Consider the following 20,522-nt stretch of genomic DNA (forward strand, 5'->3'; position numbering starts at 1 on the left):
TGAATTTATGCAATTTATGACAAATGGTACCCAAAACAGTTGCACTTTGTATACGTGCAAGTTGTGGTTCACACTCACCTTGCACGTATACAAAAGTGCAACTTTTTTTCAGAACCATTTCTCATAAATTGCATAATGAATTTCTGCACTGATCAGTCATAATTTGAGCAAGATGTGCCCAGTAGTTTTTGAGTTAGACAAAAAAGTATTAAGGGGGACTTTCTTTTTTGGTTGAGTGTACTTTCCCAAAATATTTATTCAATAAGCTATAAGTACTAAATCATACATACATATGCATGAAGTATTTATTTATACCAGTACATTTACACCATGCCGATGCATTAAGTGTAATCATGCGTAAAGTAAGCAAATGCTTACTTAAAACACCTGTTCTTAATAATTTTATTCCCAACAGAATGTTCACATGTCCAGTCGTCATTCATTATGTATGTGAATACATCAGCAATCCCTGATCATCCCTAAGACTCCAGTCAAAGCAAAACATATTTGACTAGCCTGTATTAAAATGTTGACAATATCATTTGGCCCTCTTTTTTTAAACTCATTACGTCTCCTTTTTATTAATGGCAAGGTGAATCCTTTTTTTTTTCCAATGGCAACAATTGATTCCCATACATTTCCCACATTAATCACTGCTCACTAAAAGCCTATTGCAAAATAGTGCACAAAAAGAACTCTTATAACACATTTAGGTAAAGATCCTACCTTTTAACTACTTGGTAGTGGATTTTAAATATTTCTTTTCCTATAACATAGTATAATATTGCCTACTGAATTTATATGTTTTTGGTTGAGAATAACTTTGGAATACAGTGAACATATTGTAACATTCCAGTTACTTTAACCAGTTAATGCCGTGGGTCGTGTAAACACGATCCGGCAATGTACATTCCCATCGGAGGGTGAGGGGTTAAATCTCCGGCGGTAGACATGTATACACGGCAGTGGTTCCCATTGGTTTTGTACACACCATGTTTTGAACTTGAGCTTGGCCGCTATACACGGCCTGTCATCCTAGCAAATATTGCTTCGTGGCCGGGCCTTGGAGTGTTGCAAAATATGAAGTTACGGTGAGAAGTATCGTACAAATATTGTACACATGTCTCACAAGAGTCAGTATTTGTGATGTTTGACTTAACTTTAAAATTTAGCTGACATATCTTGTCTTTTTTTCAAAAATGGTGTTTTTCAGTCAAAAATAATCCCAGCATCAAGTGATTAAAACCGTCCTAAGCAAACATACATTCTGTACAAAGTTGTCCAATAAAGTCAAAATCGATCAAGTGACTGTTTTAACAGTTAAGAGCTCCCAGCCTACATACAGCAGGATTGACTGGCCGTGACTGTTTATGTAGCTTGATATAGCTATACTTTGACTGTAGGTGATCGATAAGCCAACTGTGCCTACCACTTGCCTGCTTTTGTCTGTTGACTGAATTTGACTAGTCACAGTGCTTGCTTGAATTGTGATCTGACTGTTGGTGACAAGCTTGTGTAAAAGGCACGGCAGGGGAACAGGATCGACTTTTTGGACTGTCTGTGGTTGTTCAGATCAGTGGGGGTTATAGGGGGAGGGGGGGCTAGGGGGTGCTTTAGCCCCCCCAAAATGTTGTCTTGCCCCCCAAAAAATAAATTCCATAAAAAAAAATGCACTAGAAAAATGTAACAATTTGACGTACATGGGAACGGTCTGCCCCTAAATGAGAAGGGTGCATTTGTTCACTTTTAGTTATATAAAGAGTGCCTGATTGTAGGATTTTATCAGCGCTCCCCATTGAAAATAGGGCACGAGGGAGAGGTAGTTTCAGAAATGAGAGGGCTAAATTAAAATGGAATATTGACTGAGTACGACACTTGTTTTCACTTATTTGCAGCATGCTCTGCTGATATACATGTAGCACGCCGACAACTGCATTTTGTTTTCAGATTTCAATATTTATCAAGGTCATTTTTTTTATTCATAATTACTGGAATACATACAATACGGCAGATAGGTGATGAGATTGTGCCTTTAATGATACAAGCATGGAATTTGGCGCACAGTCAGAGTATGTCATGAGAAAGATATTTGGCTACAGGGCCATCGCAGAGTTGTCCTTTGAAAAAAAATATACCTAGAACAACAAGCAATGGCAGCCATTTTGACAATTTTGAAAGTTATTCTACCGATATTTTCAAAGGACAAATCTGCGATGGCCCTATAGCCCAATATCTTTCTTAAAACATACTTTGACTATGTGCCGAATTACATGCTTGTATCTTCAAAGGCACAATTCCCCTAATATTTTCCCTATCTGCCGACGAACAATGCCCACTTAAGTGACTGATTGGCTGAAGTGATGATCCACCTATAGACTATATGCGTACAGCAGCCATCTTGAGGTTATTTATTTGACTATCAATGAATTCACAAGAGGTCTATTTAATTGCGTATCCAGCATTGTAAAGGATATATCCACACGCTTGTGTTTCCGACTCTGGTGAACAGACATATCTGTCTAACAACAATTGACCAATCGCCGTTTGCGAGTTTCCACGCCCCTGAGGCCCGGTTCATACTCTGCGCGAAAGCAAAAGCGAATGCGAATTTGTGACGTCGTGGCAAGTATTCGCGCTGCGAATTCGTAAAAGTTAAACATATTTCAACTCGGGCAAATTTCGCAGAGAATGTTTTAAGACGTCAAATTCGCTTCGCATTCGCTTTCGCATGAAGTATGAACCGGGCTTTAGACAACCCTATGAAATTTTTGTACGCTAGCTTTCGCATCCATTTGTTTATCATATAATTAGACATTATTTCACAAGCTGCGTTGACGCAATTCTAACGCGATTCTACTGCGACAGGTCAATTCACTACAGTCAGGCATGAGGCACGGGCTAATAGTGATCCTCATACACGTACCGGTACGTGCCGTTAAAAACAAAAAAGAATATACTGGCCAATGGGCATGTCATATTCACCAAGACAACGGGGCCCATTTTCGTGGAGCTCCTAATGTGTGCTTAGCAAAAATCGGCAGGGAACCAGTCCCATCAATATACTCTGCATGGGTTGAACCGGTAACCCAATCTCGCTTAGCGAATATTTTCTAAGCTTAGCAAGTTCCTGAGCTACGAGAAAATGACCCCAGAACTTGAAAGAGTGGTGAAGCCCTGTCTTTATGAAGGAATACGGACTTCATATGTGGGTACCCGCTCACAAAAAGATTATCGGTACTGAAGGTCACTTGTGAGCCACTGACACTATTCGCTCACACTCACTTGCTCTATCACCTCGCGCAAAAACGCCACAGCTTAGTATGCACACTGCAGTTGAACATTGGATAACAGTACCTCCGCACTGCACACACACACACACATGTACAAGTGTGTGCACAATTTTTATTATTAATTAGAAGTCACCTCTATAACGAGGTTAAAGCCACTCAGGGTTCAGAGACTTAAAAGCATTGAAACACAAACAGAGACGCAGGTACATATTTACAAAGGTGGCATCATAATGTCAATGCTGAGGTAAGCAACCACCTCACTGAACACAGACAGTACTGCTTAGGAAGGATTCAATATCTTAGTATTTCTAACGTATTATGGGCTCTTTAACTACCACAGACAAAACGCCTTTTCACACTATGAACGCCTGATCTGTGTCAAAATCTACGTGGTTCCAACCCGTGTCGACCTCTTAAAATTTCAGCACGGTTCAATTTCACTTCGTTTTAACACTACTCAACGCAACACCAGCATTTGTGCCACACATGTTATGTTTTGACCCATGTATTGTGCGATCGTTTTATACTACACACACGGCCGGCCGCCTCACACGGATCTGTATAAAGCTTCAATAGCCAGCAATGCCTACACCTCCTACTCACTAGCACTCCATGTGGGTCTTTTTTTCTGACCTCTGGCCGTTTTTCTCGGACATGTCGCGTCGGACGAAGAACGCGCGAAAAAGCAGGCGAGGGCGTAGCCGTGGCAGGGCAGCAGGTCAAAGGTTATTCGTTTGTTCGTTGCTAACAACTACAGTGTGTGATGCTGCTGTGCACTGGTCCGATCCGTGGTTACACGGGGCGAACTTAACCCAGAAGTGTTCATACTACGGCTTTCAACACGTGTCGGACGTCTCCACACGGATCGAGAGTTCTCAACCCACCTCCCGAGCAGTGTTAGTTTTGACACGGATCGAGCGCTCTACACGGTTCAGTGCCGTGTTAAATTTTGTAGTGTGAAAAGGTCAGTCTAGTTTACACGTGTCGGACCTGTGTACAACACAGAGATTTTTTGTAGTGTGAAAGTGCCTATAAACCTAGACCTGACGTGTGCCTTAACTCTCTAACCATGAATTTGAACGCATCAACGTGCAATACAGCAGTCTCATGATGCGAGGCATAGATAATAGTACGACATTCGCACAACATGATAAAATTACAGGACGCAGCGTTTTGTGGCAGGAAACACACGACATCCATGCACAGATAACCTGAGCATGGGCGTTTCACACATTGTCATAGTATCTACAGTTCATGCACGGAGCTTTCAGCAATAACCCAATCCTAAACACAGACAACCACTGTAGACTATATTATGCACAACTCTGACAGCCAGTGGTTAGACAAAAATGGTTGAAAGCCCCGTTAGGTGCAGGCAACTTAGCACCAAGTTTTCCATATCGCACCACTGCATAAGTGCGCCCTTATAATACAAACACTACCGGAGAAATAGCGCACGTGCTGTATGCATTGTGTGCCGTTCACCACATATGTAGAGTTTAACTTTCATGCCAACACTGTCAAGAAAGCGCCCTCATTTGGCTCATGTGAGTAAGGCACACACCGCCCTCTACTGTCCCTCCACATACCCTTTAATAAGCCAATTTGGCAACAACGAGCGTTTTCACTTTTACTGGACTTTATTCCGATTACTCTGTGCATTGTAATCTTCAACTTGATTTCCCACATTTTGCGATTAGACTGCTTAACAATTACAGGCTGTACTGATTTCTAACTTTTACAGGCACACCTGAATTTTTTTGTTTCGGCTCACCGTGAAAATATTCCCAGAATTCACTGCGGACTGTCAGAGCAGAGGCCCGAGGTTTCCTGGGATTCCGTCCAGCTGTTCTGGGGTGACACGCCGACGTGATGACACAGGGGGACTATAAACACGGAGATATCGTCGCCAGAGCCCTGTCGGCCATCTTTGGTCCGCCAGCCGTTGGCTTTGAGGATGCCTCTGGCAGCCATGATCAGCTCCTGGGCTGCAGAGGCGTACCTGACAAAACAAATAAATAAAAATTGATAACAACGCATTTTATTTATCTCCAAGCCATGTCACAGATCCTGTGCAAGTACTTCCTGCTAAACAGGTGCTATATCAGCTCAGAAAGCGCAGCAAGAAATAGCAGTGAAAACAGAAAATCTTGACGTTTCGCTGACGGCGGTGCTACGTGTATTAAACTAACACGGAAACTTCAGTTCCAACACTGGTTTTGGGCTTTATTTTGATAAGATCCTTCTTCAAAATGCAAAGAAACATGACCTCTCTAGAATGTGGATCGATGCTTCGATGAAATCGAGCTTTCCATCCAATTGTAAGATTGTCAATCTGCTCTAACTTTGCGAGAGTCACTCATTCATCGCACGCACCATTGACGCCGCCATGTTTGTTTGCGTTATATGCCTTTCTTTAGTTTTCAAGATGGCGTACCCAGAGAAACGTCTAATGCACTGAACAAAATTCAACTGCATGGGACTTTCAACAGTTCCAGCCAGAGAGCCCATAGCAGTCTAACTTGAAAGCCCGGAGAAGCCAGCTTACAGAAGACAAGCAAGAAAACAGGGGCCGATTTCACAAAGCTGCTAAGCGCAGAAAATATTCGCTTAGCAGAAACAGGTTACCAGCTAAAATGTCACACAACATATATTGCCTATGACTGGTTCTCAAATGTGTTTTGCTTAGTACACAAATTAACTAAGCAGATATTTTCTGTGCTTAGCCAATTTCTGCGTTTAGCAGTTCCACAAAATTGGCCAAAAACATTTTTTGTTACCTTTTGTAATCTCCTGGAGGGAAGCTAAGCATAACCTCCATGACAATCTCCAGCACCTTCTCATTGCTGAGGATGTCCCATAAGCCGTCTGTGGCCATGACTAAGACGTCGTTCTCGTTGTGTTCCTGGTCAAACAGGTTGTACACTTTGACCTGTAGGGAGTAAAAAGAAATTATACCGTGTGAAAAAAAATTATATCTTTCTTTGGCTATGGATGTTCAGTTTGGGGTTCCAATGCCAAAAATGTATGTACAAATCTCGTATGAGGTATTAAGCTGCCAATATATATGCCAGTTCGGTATTTCAATTGCGTATTCGCACACTGATATGGGTCAAAGGTCATTCGGGATAATCATGTGCTCATCAAAGGTGCATGAACACGCAAGGAGACAGTCGCATGAGGCTTGTGCGTTGATTACGAGCAGAATCACGTAACATTGCGTAACATCGTGTCTGCGATTTTATCCCGAATGACTTTTGACCTGAACTACTTGATCGAGATACCCAACTGGCTTATTCAACTGGTATCAAAGAAAGCCTGCAAGTTTTTCCTTTTATTACAGGATGAAGTTAAAGGATTTACCTTCATTAAAATCCTGGAAAACTCTACTATTGGAATTTAAAGCTACAGTCCATCATTTGCAGCTTTCCAAAAAGTATCTGATGTAATTATTGTTGAAAGGGGACTAAACTCCCTGTGAAATTATTCTTTCTGGCAAGCTGTCATTTTGAAGAAATCAACGAAAGAAGGCCTTTTCAATGGTGTATCTAAAGACGCACCGTTGGAAATTTCCATTAGTAGTTTGTTTTTTTTTATATTTGGCACATCGCACACGCGTGCGCGGTTGCTATAATTTGTCGGATCAGTGCGCGACATCGCGTAGCTGCAATCGGCTCAGTGAGAACGTATCTCGGACACTGAATTCAGGCCCAATTCAAAACATGATTCAGCAACTTTTGATTTAAAATCGAGATCCTAGAATGCTGTTTTTCTTGGAATATACAGCTGAAGCTGAGCTGAAACTTCATCAGGTTTGTTGTTCAGTATCCTTCTTTAGATTTTGAGCACCTTTGTTGCTTCAAATGAACAAAATGCACAAATTACAAATGATGGACTGTACCTTTAAAGGACCTAAGATTTTGAGGTTATGTAAAGAGCTACAATTGCTATAGCTACGCTCTATGAACAAGGAAGTCCTTTCCGAAAAACCAAGATCTGCAACAAGATATCTAAACTCATATCTAAAATCAATTATTTCCTTTAATTCAATAACCAGCATAAGTGGCAACAATGCAAAACCATGCAAACCCGTACGTAATTCTATAACCAGAGAATGCCAATATATCATCTCTTGTAATTTGACTATGGAGGCGAGGTCTTGGTACAAAGTCATTATCAGAGATGTAAAACCACCATTAAATCATTCAACAATGACACAAATAGCAATCTTAAGAAGTTCAGATGTTTAAAAGACTGCCTTGCGCTATTAACACACCACCAAGCCTGTATACAACCCCCCCCCCCCCTCCCAAGGGGAAGGGGGGAGGGAAGATGGATTCCAAGAATGATTCATAGAGCTATCGCTAATGCTATATCCATTTCAAGCAGTAAGCGTCATGCTTGGTAGACTCCAGTGCAATCAACACACATCTATTATTGATGTTGTTATGATGCCATATAAACCATCAGCTTGGTGTTTGGTCAGTATCAAATGAGGGGAATAATGCTCATTGTGATTCTGGTAACGTATGCATCCCAGTAGTTGGAAAATATGTGATAGCATTGCAGCGGGGGCAGCTTTTTCGGTGCTATCACTTTTTTTTTAAATGACAGTCAAAACATGCTTGTCACCACATATAATTAATCTGGTAACAAGCATATTGGCGGCCATTTTGAAAAAAAAATTAAAAGTTATAACACCAAAAAAAACTGCCACCGCTCACACTGCAAAGCTGTCACACATTTTCCAACTCTAGATGTGCATACCTTGCCAAAAAATGCTATGAGCGTTGCTCCTTTCGATCGTTTGATACTGGCGGCCCAATTTTTGGACCGAAGCTGATAGTCTAATACATTGTCTAACCTCTGGCACGGCCGTCAGGAAGGGCTTGATGGCAATATCAGTGCCGTGGACTTTGAGGTCGTGGTCTCCGAACCCTCTGGTCACCCCGATCGTGGCCAATAGGCGTGCCTTCTTGCCCTCGCCGACCACGAGGGGGAACTTCAGGTCCTCTTCTGTCACCAGTTTGTACGTCCTGGCAAAGAAACATTAATGTATTTAATAGTAAGAAATGTACTGACTTCAGTGAGCTTCAAAGATGAGACTGCTGTGATTAAAACACTACAGACTAACAGTTGCACTAACTGTAAAAAGTTGGAAAGGATGCTGAAGAATGTGCTTCTTCAGAAGTGTTATGTTAGAAATTTTATTTTAAAAAATTTATAAACAGAAGTATGAGTGACCACTGATAAAAATAACTGAAAACAGCTGAAAAAGGTGTAAAAAGCTAACTTTGGAAATCTCCTATTCTTATGTACACAGCAAGTGAGGGAAAAAAGCTGAAATCAAAAAAAAAAAAAGAGCTGAAATCAGCTTTAAAGCTGATATTTCACACCCCTGATAAAGCATGACGATCCACCAGAATTGGTGCTCAAGGCACTGCATCATTATTACCCTTGCTCATTGGGCCTGTCAAACATTCCAAAGACCAAGTGTTCACTATGTTTTATACAGGGAATCTGTTTTTTTTTCTCTTAAATATTTCACCTCCTTTGGAGACAAGAATTCAAATGGTTGAAGTTTTGAAATGCTGCAATACAAGGATGTTTACTCTCCGGAACTGGGAAACGTGCGAATGCCTCTTTAAAGGTAACGAATAGCATTTTGAGAAAGAATGTGTTACTTTGATGTAGTTTAAAAAATATCACAAATTATCAACTAATTGTGAGTGATATAAGAGTAACAAAATATGCCATGCTCTTTGCACCTCAACCTAAAATGACATTACAAACTTCGAAACAAATCTATGAATCTGCTTAGAATCAAGACACATTCATCAAGATAAGTATTACAGAACAGAATGAATTTAATTATCTTTTAAACGTGAATTATTACAATAATTCCCACATTAATTTATGGTATAAATAAAAAGAAAAGAAATGGATGGGTTGGGCAGATAGCTAGCGCAAATTGCATAGACCTGCTATGGTGTAATTCGCCGAACAAAATTAGGAGCCATTTTCGAGGGTGCACTACTTTTGCGCATGCGCATGCTGCACGCATTCTTAAAGACAAGGCGTGTGTGCATTTTGGTCAAACGAGTGCATGCATATTACCTGATGAGCGCAACTCGCGCGAACCTGGTGCCAACGCAGAAAATGGCTGTCGCTATTAAATTAGTCTATAACTGCAGAAAATATTGCTTATGTATGTGCTTAACAGAAGTGCTGCTGAGAAGCAGTGAAAGCAATGTCTATTGATGACATTTTGGCTGGTAACCTTTTTGTGCTAAGTCGAAAGTTCTCTCTGCTTAGAACATTTCTGTGCTCAGAATCTCCATGAAATGGAGATAACTAATGTTACTTATGTTTTTAGTGTAAACCTGCCCACAATTCAGCCTTCGGGCTGCGACGGGAGAGTTAAATAAACCATTTAATAAATAAAATAAAAATAAGAAATCTGCAAAATGAGATCCAATTTGAGAACACATGTACATGTATGATAGACCATTATCATGTTGCGGCCATCTTGATTTTTTCCCATTCAAATCAACATAACCAAAGCAAGGCTGGAAGGAAAAATAGTCTGGTTCCTTTTTGCACGAAAAATTATCATCATTCAGTATTGATATTGGGTACAGGGAACATGACTGAAATGGTGGCAGCACGATAAAGGTCTATACTCACCATCCTGTCATGGTGCAATCCCTGTACATCACTTTCTTGCCCAGGTCTTTCCGGTGGACCCGCTTCTGGAATTCCAAGGAGGAGAACTCACCGCCCAGCAGCTCTGGTTTCACAGACGCTAAATATTGCACTCTCTGTCTCTCGGTTACCGGGTTGAAGTCGGTCGTCATGGGAATGACCTCTGACCCCTTACATATGATGGCCCTGATGGGGGATTTGGGAAAAGTGCAGAAAGAGTGGCAATGTTTGATTAATGATAAAAATCAAATAAATAAAACCTTTAAACCATTATTCAAGGGGCCGTAAAAGCTGAAGTTGAAGGTTGCAGTGTACAAACAACCTAAGTTGACCTAAGGTTCTCAGATTGTTGATAGGTGTATGATACATATAGGACTTAGACCCAAAGTGCAGAAAAAAAACATGCAAAACAAACCTGGCCAACTTTACTTACTCATTTTTTGGCAAACAATATTCTCAAAAGTTTCCGCAAAAAAGAGATAAAATTTCATGAGTCAAATTGAGACACTGAGGTAATTCAAACAGTAAAGGAGTCCTTTTCTGTCAATCTTTTTGTACAAGAGAGTATTAAAAGCTAAGTTATTTTAAGTTGCAGCCTAAGACTCGACTTGTTCATGTCAATCTTTTGCAAAAGATGGAACACTAACAGTGGTATTACTGTGGTAAAATTATATAGGTACCGGTACCAGATTTTTTTGTTGTTGACATACTTTACTCAGTTACTATTAAAGATGTGTTGGACTGGATGTTTCATGTGCCAGTCTATATCTTCTTGTTTTGCAAGTTTTCCCCACAGCACTGTAAGTCCAACAGAATACATTATGTGGCTTGTAATCATTTGGCCTTTTTTAATAATCATATGAACATCTACATTGTAGTCCAAAAATTTGGGACTCTCGATACTGTGTGTGAGAATCGAAACGTTAGGTATTGAAAACATGCAACACAAGAAAAGAGACTGGCACCTGAAACAACCAGTCCAACACCCCCTTTAGTAATGCATCAATCAACTGTGTCAAAAGAATTGTCTGGTACCTACATGTAGCTCTATTTCTACACATCTCTCTATAGTCTGCCTCCAGGCCACTAAAGGGTGGTTTTCAAACAGTTGAACATGTGCCAGTCTAGTCTTAGGCTTCAAATTGAAATCACTTGGCTTCACTCTCAGGTGCAAAATATTAAAGAAAAGTCTCCTTTACAAATTGAATTGAGACTTCAAACTTGGCTGGTGAAATACTGAGGACCTTGTCTTTGCCTCAAGAAAAATTTGGAGAATTTTGTTGGCTAAAGAGTGAGTAACGTCGGCCTAAATTGGTTTTGCATGTTATTCTGATAAACATCCACGATGTCACTTGTAAACATGAACATAACCTATATTATGTATGATCACATACATAATGTATGTATGTGATCACATACATAATGTATGTGATCATACATAATGTATGTAACTATGATCACATAGACCTGGAGCTAATTGTTCTCAGATTTTTTTCGCCACTGTACATAAATTAGCAGAACAGGAACTGTAAAAATTTGTTTTTGTGAGGTTATTAGTGTTACATTGTAGGTTTACCATATAGAGTTATATTAAATTACTAGAGTATTGTATAATGCTCTCCCCTGTGGAGATACTTTGAAGCCGTCCTGGTGTGTGTTCGTAGAGCATAATGAAATCAGATGAAATGAATTTTCGAATAATGTACTCTAAATGCAACACATTTTTGTTTGTGCAGAGCAAAATGAAAGGCTCATTTGCTGATTGTGTGTTTTGGTTTCGGGCGTCTCGGCCTCGCAGATCAAATAGCCGTGCTAAAACTGTACTAATTATCAAGTTTCCCATAGGTTTGTGCACAAACATAGATGCGCTTAGCAGGCTTCACTTTAATATAGCTCTATGTGGTTTACATGTACCTACATGTACATGAATTGTTATGTGAGCACGTCTGTTGTATGCACATTTGGATGCACTTGAACTTTGCTTCATTGGAATGAAGGGCACATTTATTATCACCACTGATGTTATCAACTACATACTTATGAAATTACAAGCTGATATTGGTGCAAACAGAGTAAATATCTCACTGTAATGGCAAGAGTAACTAGACAAGTTACAGTTGGGGAAAAACCCAAATTTGTTTTGGGGTAAAAATATACTCCATGGTGGAAAAACCCAGAGTTTGTATCCAATGTTAAGGTATTTTGGCAAAGCTCATTTCAAAATAGTTATTTATGCTAAGATAAAAAAAATAAAAAAATAATTTTACTATGGTTGTCACCCTTGACAAATGTATGTTTTATAGCCATTGTCACAATGATATATTGGAAAAACCTTTTTAACATTTTAGACACTGTAGTGCTCAAAACCGCCCCGCCTTTTACTCACTGTAGCGCCCGAAACCGCCTGAACATGCACTCTATGGTTGTATAGATTCTTCAATGAATTAAACACAATGTAATACATTGGTTTTTTCCCCACCAAGGAGTGTATTTTTACCCAAAAACAAATTGGGGTTTTTCCCCAAACTGTAACATATGTAGTTACTCTTGCCATTACAATGTATTACAATGTAATACAATGTACAATGTAATACAATGTACTAGTGCAGGTGCTTGTTGTTAATTCTATGACTGCACTAACATTTGCCAAACAGTTGTGATAGAAACCACAAGCAATTCCTCACACTTTATTTTGGTTATTGTGTAGACTGTTTTGGTTTCATACTAGTTTTTTTATTGCACAGTTAAAATCACTACTCCAAACCCACCTGAAACCCTGAAAGTACATTCCATTTAAAAAAAAAAGAAAAAAACATTTTCAAGGTTGTCGTTAATGTACTACTCAAACATGTGTGTTGTATTTTGGAGCAGAGTATTTTGAAAAAGTTTAATGCAGTAACACATTTTGAATTCTTCAAACCAGACAATTTGGTTGTTGCTATGTACACTTGTTGGAAATCTTGAGAGAAGAAATTCCTTCACAACATTTAAACAAATTAATACTCCTATTTTTTCAATAATTCTTTTCAAACTTCTCATTGTCTGACAAGTTTCAGTGCACACACTAAGAACAACCAATTGTCAAAGAATGCTCATACTACAACGCGTCAAACTCCCAGTTCCACTTCAACTAAGGAATTCCTAAATTATGTCAACATTCTGCAGTAGTGCTAAATTCTTAGCCTTTAATAACCGTTTCCAAATCAGCTGGCTAGTGGCTACGACTTCAGGTTTTACTATTGATACTGCTACTCAGGGTATCCATAGCCACAGGGCAAAAGGTGAAATGGCTAATAATAACCGTTTCCAAATCAGCTGGCTAGTGACTACGGCTTCAGGTTTTACTATTGATACTGCTACTCAGGGTATCCATAGCCACAGGGCAGAAGGTGAAATGGCTAAATACCTGCTATCTCCTGCATTGGCTATGTACAGTTTTCCCAGGAGGAATAAAGCCACTAGTGAAGTGCAGCCTCCTGATACCGAGAAGTAGAGTTTCTCTTGCCTTATTTGGTCATCCTGAGTGTCAAAAAGAAAAAGTTAACATATTTTTGGTTTCATTCGCCAGGAAAATGTGGTTAATTGATTTCACTCTTGCAAAATCCAACACCATATGGTAAACTCTACACCCAAACTGTTGGACTCTGATTATGGTGGTATGCCTGACCCCATGTAAAGCGTTATCAGTTTACCGGTGCAGTACTAACTCCAACAGATTCCAACAAAACCTGCAGTTGGATTTTGAAGGGTTTTGGGTGGCTAGGGTTAATGACGAAGGGTTAATTCTCAAATAATGTTGTCATCAGAATTCAAATTGACTTCAGCTCATAGACGGGTCCCTTCCGAAAAAGGGCTGTTGTCAATAAAAACACCCTTAAATTACAATTTCAAACTATCACAGAACAGTGCCGAATGTATAGACATGGCAAAACTGGGCTTTGGTGACTTGGATGTTACATCTGGGCCAGAATTTGATGATAAATTCCACACTCAGCATGGAATATCTTTTCCCACTTTTTTTGAGGAATCATCTATCTAGGAGTCACTTCTAGTTCAAAGTGAGTCCAGTATAGGTGGCCACTAACAGGATCTGCAACGGATTTGTGATGACTTGTGATGGACTTGTGAGGACTTGTGATGGACTTGTGATGGACATGTGATGGACCTGCAAGGACGTGTGATGACTTGTAATTGACTTGTGAGGACTTATGATGGACCTGTGATGACTTGTGAGGACTTGTGATGGACTTGTGATGGACTTGTGAGGACTAGTGATGACTTGTGATGGACTTGTGAGGACTTGTGATGGACTTGTGATGGACTTGTGAGGACTTGTGATGGACTTCTACTGACTTGTAAGGACTTGTGATGGACTTGTGATGGAGTTGTGACGGAGTTGTAAGGACTTTTGAGGACTTTTGAGGACTTATGATCCGTGGACATGAGTACAGAACTGCACACACCTACCATATCAACAAACGATGCCTCCAGTGCTCCAGTCACCAGGCTCTCCACCGACACCTCTTTCTCCGCGAAGGGCCACTTGCTGGGTCTCAGGTCCCCCCGGCGTGAGAACTGCCGATGCTCAGGCGAACTGTTGATGAGGAGCTCGTAGACTCGGTCTAGCTTCTCTAGGATTTGGTAGTGGAGGGTGTTGACAGACATGAGGGCAGCCCCAGCCCCCGCATGGCCGTCGAAAATGGCAAAGTAGGTCATCGGGATGTCATCTGGGTCCTGGTGTTGGGAATAAATTTGAAAATTGAACAAAAAATACATAAATTTATTACCATGTCGGTTCAAAATCAAATATACCGGTGTGTGCAGCAGCAAGAAAGATGTGAACATTTAATAATAATAATAATAATAATTTGGGAGGCTAATCATCCTTACTCGCAGCTGGTATGCTGAATTGCGAAGGACGTGGCTACAACGTGGTCGGGCCGCTGGCACGTAAAGGCGCCTATGGCTGCCGGCCACATCGACCCATATATGACCACGGAGCACAGCCTGAGATCGAAAGTGTTTGATTTTTCCGGAGGGAGGAAAACCGGAGGGCCCGGAGAAAAACCCACGTGGCACAGGAGAGAACCAACGCACAACTCTACTCACATGCAATCTGCAGCCAGGATGCGAACCGTGGTCACCTTGGTGAGAGGCGAGCGCTTTACGCACAAGCCACCCATGCCACCCATGCCACCCGAATATTGGATTTGCCCTTAAATATTTACATCTCCCGAAAGGAAAAATTTCTTCGCACGTCTCAGTGCCAGGATCAGTAGAACTGAGTGTTGTAATCTAGTCCATGACAGGACCTCACATATTCCATCACAAGTCCAGACCATGTCCTCTGGTCTCAACTCACATCACAAACTATTGAAATGAACCGTGTCAAAAGATTCTTTTGTAATTGTTCAATCACCTGTTGCACGTGACTGGACTTGTGTTTTTGCATGTGACCGGACTTGTGATTGACTGGACTACAGCACTGGTGTCCATACTTACTCCAGTTGTGGGTCTATCGTCTGCCCCAACTTCCACTTTCTCCTGGTTGTGACCCTTGAGGACAAAATGTCCGGCAGCTGCTTGATCTTCGTTGTGTTTGCTCTTGCCTCCATTCATTACTCTGAGGAGATGCAGAGAAGGATACTTATATTTGTTTTCTTCAATTTTCCCCCTCTTTTAATACTAAAACAAACGAAGAGAGATAAGACTCTAGTACATCTAAGATTACATAATTCAGTGTTAATCAAAAAAAGATATAGATGTATATCAAACATACTAATTCAACAGTGACATTCCAACTGCAGGATGATCCCAACTACAGATAGGATCGTCCCAACTGCAGGCAGGACTTAGGGAATTCCCCAACTATTGTTGGGAACTTGGGACTGCCCCAACTATAGTTGGGGCAATTGCTATAGTTGGGTCGTAACACAACCCACTGTAAGTCAGTCAATGAAATATTCCTCACGTAGGTTCTCAAATATTTTTAAATTCTAATACAAAATATCCCTGGAAAAAAAATGTTGCAACCTGATGCCACCTCTTTTCTTCATAGGCCTATAATCATCTCAATGAAGGTCAGTCATTCCAAAAATAATGATAATACATGAATCTGGGACTGAGAAACATTTCCAATTTTGTTAGGAAATACTTTGAAAATTTTCGTGACTCTCCATAAGACTTTGTACACAACCGCTGAAGTGTCGTCAGGTTGCAACATTTTTTCCATATCCCTTACTCTGCATATCCACAATGCCACGGTAACTTGGATAGATCCCTGGGAACCATGATAGGTCTGATGATCGAGTCCGAGGCTATGGAGACTTCCTCGGAGCTCAAGTGGAGAAATTCGGGCCTGGTGTAGGAATACTTCTCCGGCAGGCCCCGCCCACTGGTTTTGTCCATATCCTCCACATCTTTGAGGTTACGGTTCTGTTGCATGTTAGTCATCACATTGTTGACGACTTGGCGGAAGCGGTTGAGCATGGCCATGATTACAAATCACTGGGTTCAAGCTCATGTTGCATTCACTAAGCCCACAAGAATCTGCCTTTCTCAAACATCCGCATCACTGTGATGATTTGTGGAGGAGACTTAATTGAGAGTCATTGCTGTTGTAAGGTGAAATTCAGTTTTGGGCTGAGATGATGCTGAATTCCTTTGAAAATAATTCTTGTCAGTCACTGAGTGTACAGTCATGACAGTACAGTTCCTCACTTTAGTACTGAAGCTGACCCTAACTAACACGCAAAGCACGAAGGTCAAGTCGCTATATTTATAAATAGGAGAAACATCTGAACATAACGAATAGGCCCTCACTGTCTCATGTGTGCATCAGCGCACTACGCAGTAACAAGTTGCTACATGTAAGTGTTTTTAAAGATAGGCCTAGTCGACGATCACTGAGTTTGCTTTCGACGTCAAGTCTGACTTTGTTATTGCACATGTAGCTCCGGCATGACTTATTTTTTTACATGATTTTTCAGACTTGATCGACAAGACATGACAACATATGCAAGTTTATCGGGGCATGACACTTCTCTTCTAAAAAGTTCTATCCTGCATCCGCTCACACTATACTGGGCGATACGATATCGCGAGGCCAGGCCGGCTGGCTGAGCTGAGCTGAGCTGATCAGTCGCGCAAATTCTGTGGCTGGGCTATAGATGTTGTGCCCATTCTTGAAAATCACGCATTCTCGAAAATGGGCATGCACATTCTCGAGAATGGGCGCGCATTCTAAGAATGAGCGCCCATTCTTAAGAACGAGCACGCGTTCTTAAGAGTGAGCGCTCATTCTTAAGATTGGTTGGGAATATCACGTGCACAATTTATGAATTTTGCCCAATCTTAACAAACATTGCACGACATAATTATGTTAAATGAATTGTATAGCGGTTAAAAGGGAAACAATTCATATAAAGAGGAAAGAAAATGTGCTATGCTTCTGTACTCGTATAATTACGATAATTTGAATCAAATTAAACCTGTTATTATTGCTTTTTTCTGCCCACTATGGGAAGTTTTGTAATAACGGAGGACTGGGAACTAGTCTGGGAAGTGCTTTGTTTAGGCTAGACAAGTTACAAGTCCCTGCATGTATCATATGCGTGCCACAAAAAAAAAAACGATGTCCAGAAGCTGCCAAAATTGCTCTTTTGACTAGATAGAATCCAGCTCTGCGACGTTATGGTGGGATGTGAACAATAAATTGGTGGCAATTTAAATGGGAAATAGCATTAGCACTATGGGATGTCGTAGTATCATTCTCATTCTTCACATTCTTCATTCTTACGTCCCCCCCCCCCCGCTTTTATTATCCCAAAAATCAGAATTCTTTGCACTAGTATTATTATGTCTCTTATATTTTCCCGGTCCCCCCCCCCCATATTAATACGCCTTTACTTATCATATCCACTCTACTTTTCAGAGCCTTGCGTTGCAACAGTATAATTATTGAGAATCAGTGAACGAGGATTCAGCTAGACTTGCCAAGCGCAGCCGGTGCTCGGCATCGACAAGACCGTTATCTTGTCGCGCATTCTCGAGAATGTGCGCTCAATCTGGAAGAGTTATTTTTTGCCAAGATTGAGCAAGGATCCAGTTGCACATTCTCAAGAATGTGCATGCCCATTCTCGAGAATGCGTGATTTTCAAGAATGGGCACAACATAGATATCGATGACATCAAGGATCGTTCGTGAGGAAGGTCGGACACTCGGTATCTTGTTGTACAGTGACCTATGAAACACAATGACGTCATTAATTTGGCCCGTGGGGAAGGACGCCCCTTAGCGTTGGATAGGTAAACACATGTGAGGCTGCGCAGCATCTCACGTCCTCCGGTGTAAAATGCTAGCGGGATTTTCACTGATGTCAAGGCGAAAAAAACTTTAAAAATATTATTATTATTATAAGTCATTTCTAGTAATGAAACCAATGATTCCTCAAAAGTGCCATAAGCACTGTAGCTCGCAAGCCTGAAAAACCTGTGGAGAGAAGACAATGAGAAGTTTTAGAGGTGAGAGGAAAAGCCCAGAAGAATATTCTGGGGGAAAACCCACGGAACCAGGCAGGGACTCGAACCCGGGTCACTAGCGGTGGAAGGCGAGGAAAGTTCCGTTATGCCAGCCTGACTCCCAAGCATTATATAAAAAATATAACTAAATCAGGAAATGGTGAGACGAATACAGGAATAAATACTTGAATGAATATCTGAATAAAAGGGGGATAAAAGTAGATGTGACAGTAAAACTCGTAACATGCGGAGATTTAGGAATAATAATAATAAAGAACATTAATATAGCGCCAAAATCCGCCTAAACGAGACACTCAAGGCGCTTTACAACTTTAAAAATAAACCATTACCGCTTCATCAATATCAGAGAATGCAAGTTTAATTATTACTGGGGGCGGGCCGGGCAATGTAACCAATGATATGCGGCGATTGTAGAACTTTCATGAAGTTGTTCAAATATTGAAACCAGCCAAGTTTTTTGCCTTGAAAAGAAAAAAACCTCAGCATGTTATTTTTTATTATGCATACAATCAGTTTCCAAGTATAGAACCCATTGCTCATAACATGAATAGAAATTAATGCTTGTATAATATGATTCCCCAGTCAAATTTTTTAATGGATAATAATTCATATTATTTTTTAAAACGCTTCAGCTGTACAATAATAAAAAAAAACTACTCAAATTCTTAAGGAAGAACAAATAAAATCATTAATAATGTAACGTTTGGAATGTTTGGCAATAGTATTGTGAATGTTTGATTATACCAAGGGCGGATCCAGGGGGGGGCCAAAGGGGGCCATGCCCCCCCCCCAAAAAAAAAAACGAAACCATTTTTTTTTTAATGTGACATCGCAATAAAGGCAGGCAATGAGTACACCACCATCTTTTCCTCAAAATAAATTGCTTAAAGTGGTCAGAAATTGCCTCAGATCGCACCACAGAGCCTCAGATCGCACCACAGAGCACCACAGAGCATCTTAAGCGGGCCCCGAAACCCCACGCCGTAATTTTTTAGACCCACTTTTTGGGCCCCCAAAAAAATGTGTTCTGGATCCGCCCTTGGATTATACTGATATTGCTATGTTACGGTAGCTGTGGCTTTGATGAGTGGGTTGAACGGTGAACACGGAGAAACGAAAACACACTGGTATGAGCTCAGCTATATGGAGAAACTATTTTATTCTCAAGAACTCAATTCTACCGGGTCTTGTATAATATAGAAGTATAAGGTCAGACCATACGGCTGCAACAGCTATGGGTAAGGCTGCGCTGGGTACCAGAATACAGAATATTAGGAGACAGAAGATGACTGAAGTGGAAAATGTGGACATTTTATACTGTTTAAGAGGGGCAACTTTGGGTGAAAATAGGATATGATGTCATATAGGGAAAACATAGCTTATATGATATCATTTCTGAGTAAAGGTAGACTGACCATGGACTGACGAAATGGTCAGTCTGGGGAATTACCCTTATGAGGTCATTTTCCCCTGTACAAGAGTGGAATCACAGTCTAGGTATCCTGTTGCTTGGAAAAGAGTGACGCGAAGACCTTGGGGTGTAATGTGGAACGTGGTAGTGTGGGTGCTCGGGGAGAGTCTAAATTTCAGTCTAATTTAATAAATTATTTAACAAATAATTGAAAACATGGTTTACCTAAAAACAACTTGTTGAGAGTAAGCCATCAATAATAATACACATAATGAAAAGTGGACGAAATTGTCCATATGGACCATCCCCATCTCTAAATCTTGCATAATTTATACAGGTACATACAGTTATACAGTCAGCTCATCATAATACTGCACACTCATATTTTTAATATTTTTTTCGGAGGCACCTTTGGCATTTCTCCATGAAGCACATGAATGGCGCTATTAATCAGAGAATAAAATGCTTTAAAATGTTACATAATCTGCATGATTTATAGAAAAAGAAAGTTTAGTAGCTTTGCACAACTTAATATCGTCCTTCCTTCCTTCTGTCCCTTGGCGTTACGGCGGTAG

The 20,522-nt window shown here is 40.5% G+C and overlaps 1 protein-coding gene across 1 annotated transcript; it reads right to left on the reverse strand.

Annotated features, from left to right (window-relative positions):
• Positions 1 to 2,751: 2,751 nt before the first annotated feature.
• On the reverse strand, positions 2,752 to 17,158 carry LOC119726708 (protein phosphatase 1H-like). The gene is made up of 8 exons (XM_038198513.1): positions 16,237 to 17,158; positions 15,498 to 15,618; positions 14,463 to 14,729; positions 13,402 to 13,514; positions 9,978 to 10,181; positions 8,155 to 8,326; positions 6,071 to 6,222; positions 2,752 to 5,292 (listed from the first exon to the last, which is right to left on the reverse strand). The coding sequence occupies exons 1-8, from the start codon at positions 16,488 to 16,490 to the stop codon at positions 5,085 to 5,087; spliced, it is 1,491 nt and encodes a 496-aa protein (XP_038054441.1). The 5' UTR covers positions 16,491 to 17,158; the 3' UTR covers positions 2,752 to 5,084.
• Between the last annotated feature and the right edge of the window lie 3,364 nt (positions 17,159 to 20,522).

The sequence above is a fragment of the Patiria miniata genome, unplaced genomic scaffold, assembly GCF_015706575.1.
Source record: "Patiria miniata isolate m_02_andy unplaced genomic scaffold, ASM1570657v1 HiC_scaffold_2, whole genome shotgun sequence".
In the NCBI taxonomy this organism is placed as follows: domain Eukaryota; kingdom Metazoa; phylum Echinodermata; class Asteroidea; order Valvatida; family Asterinidae; genus Patiria; species Patiria miniata.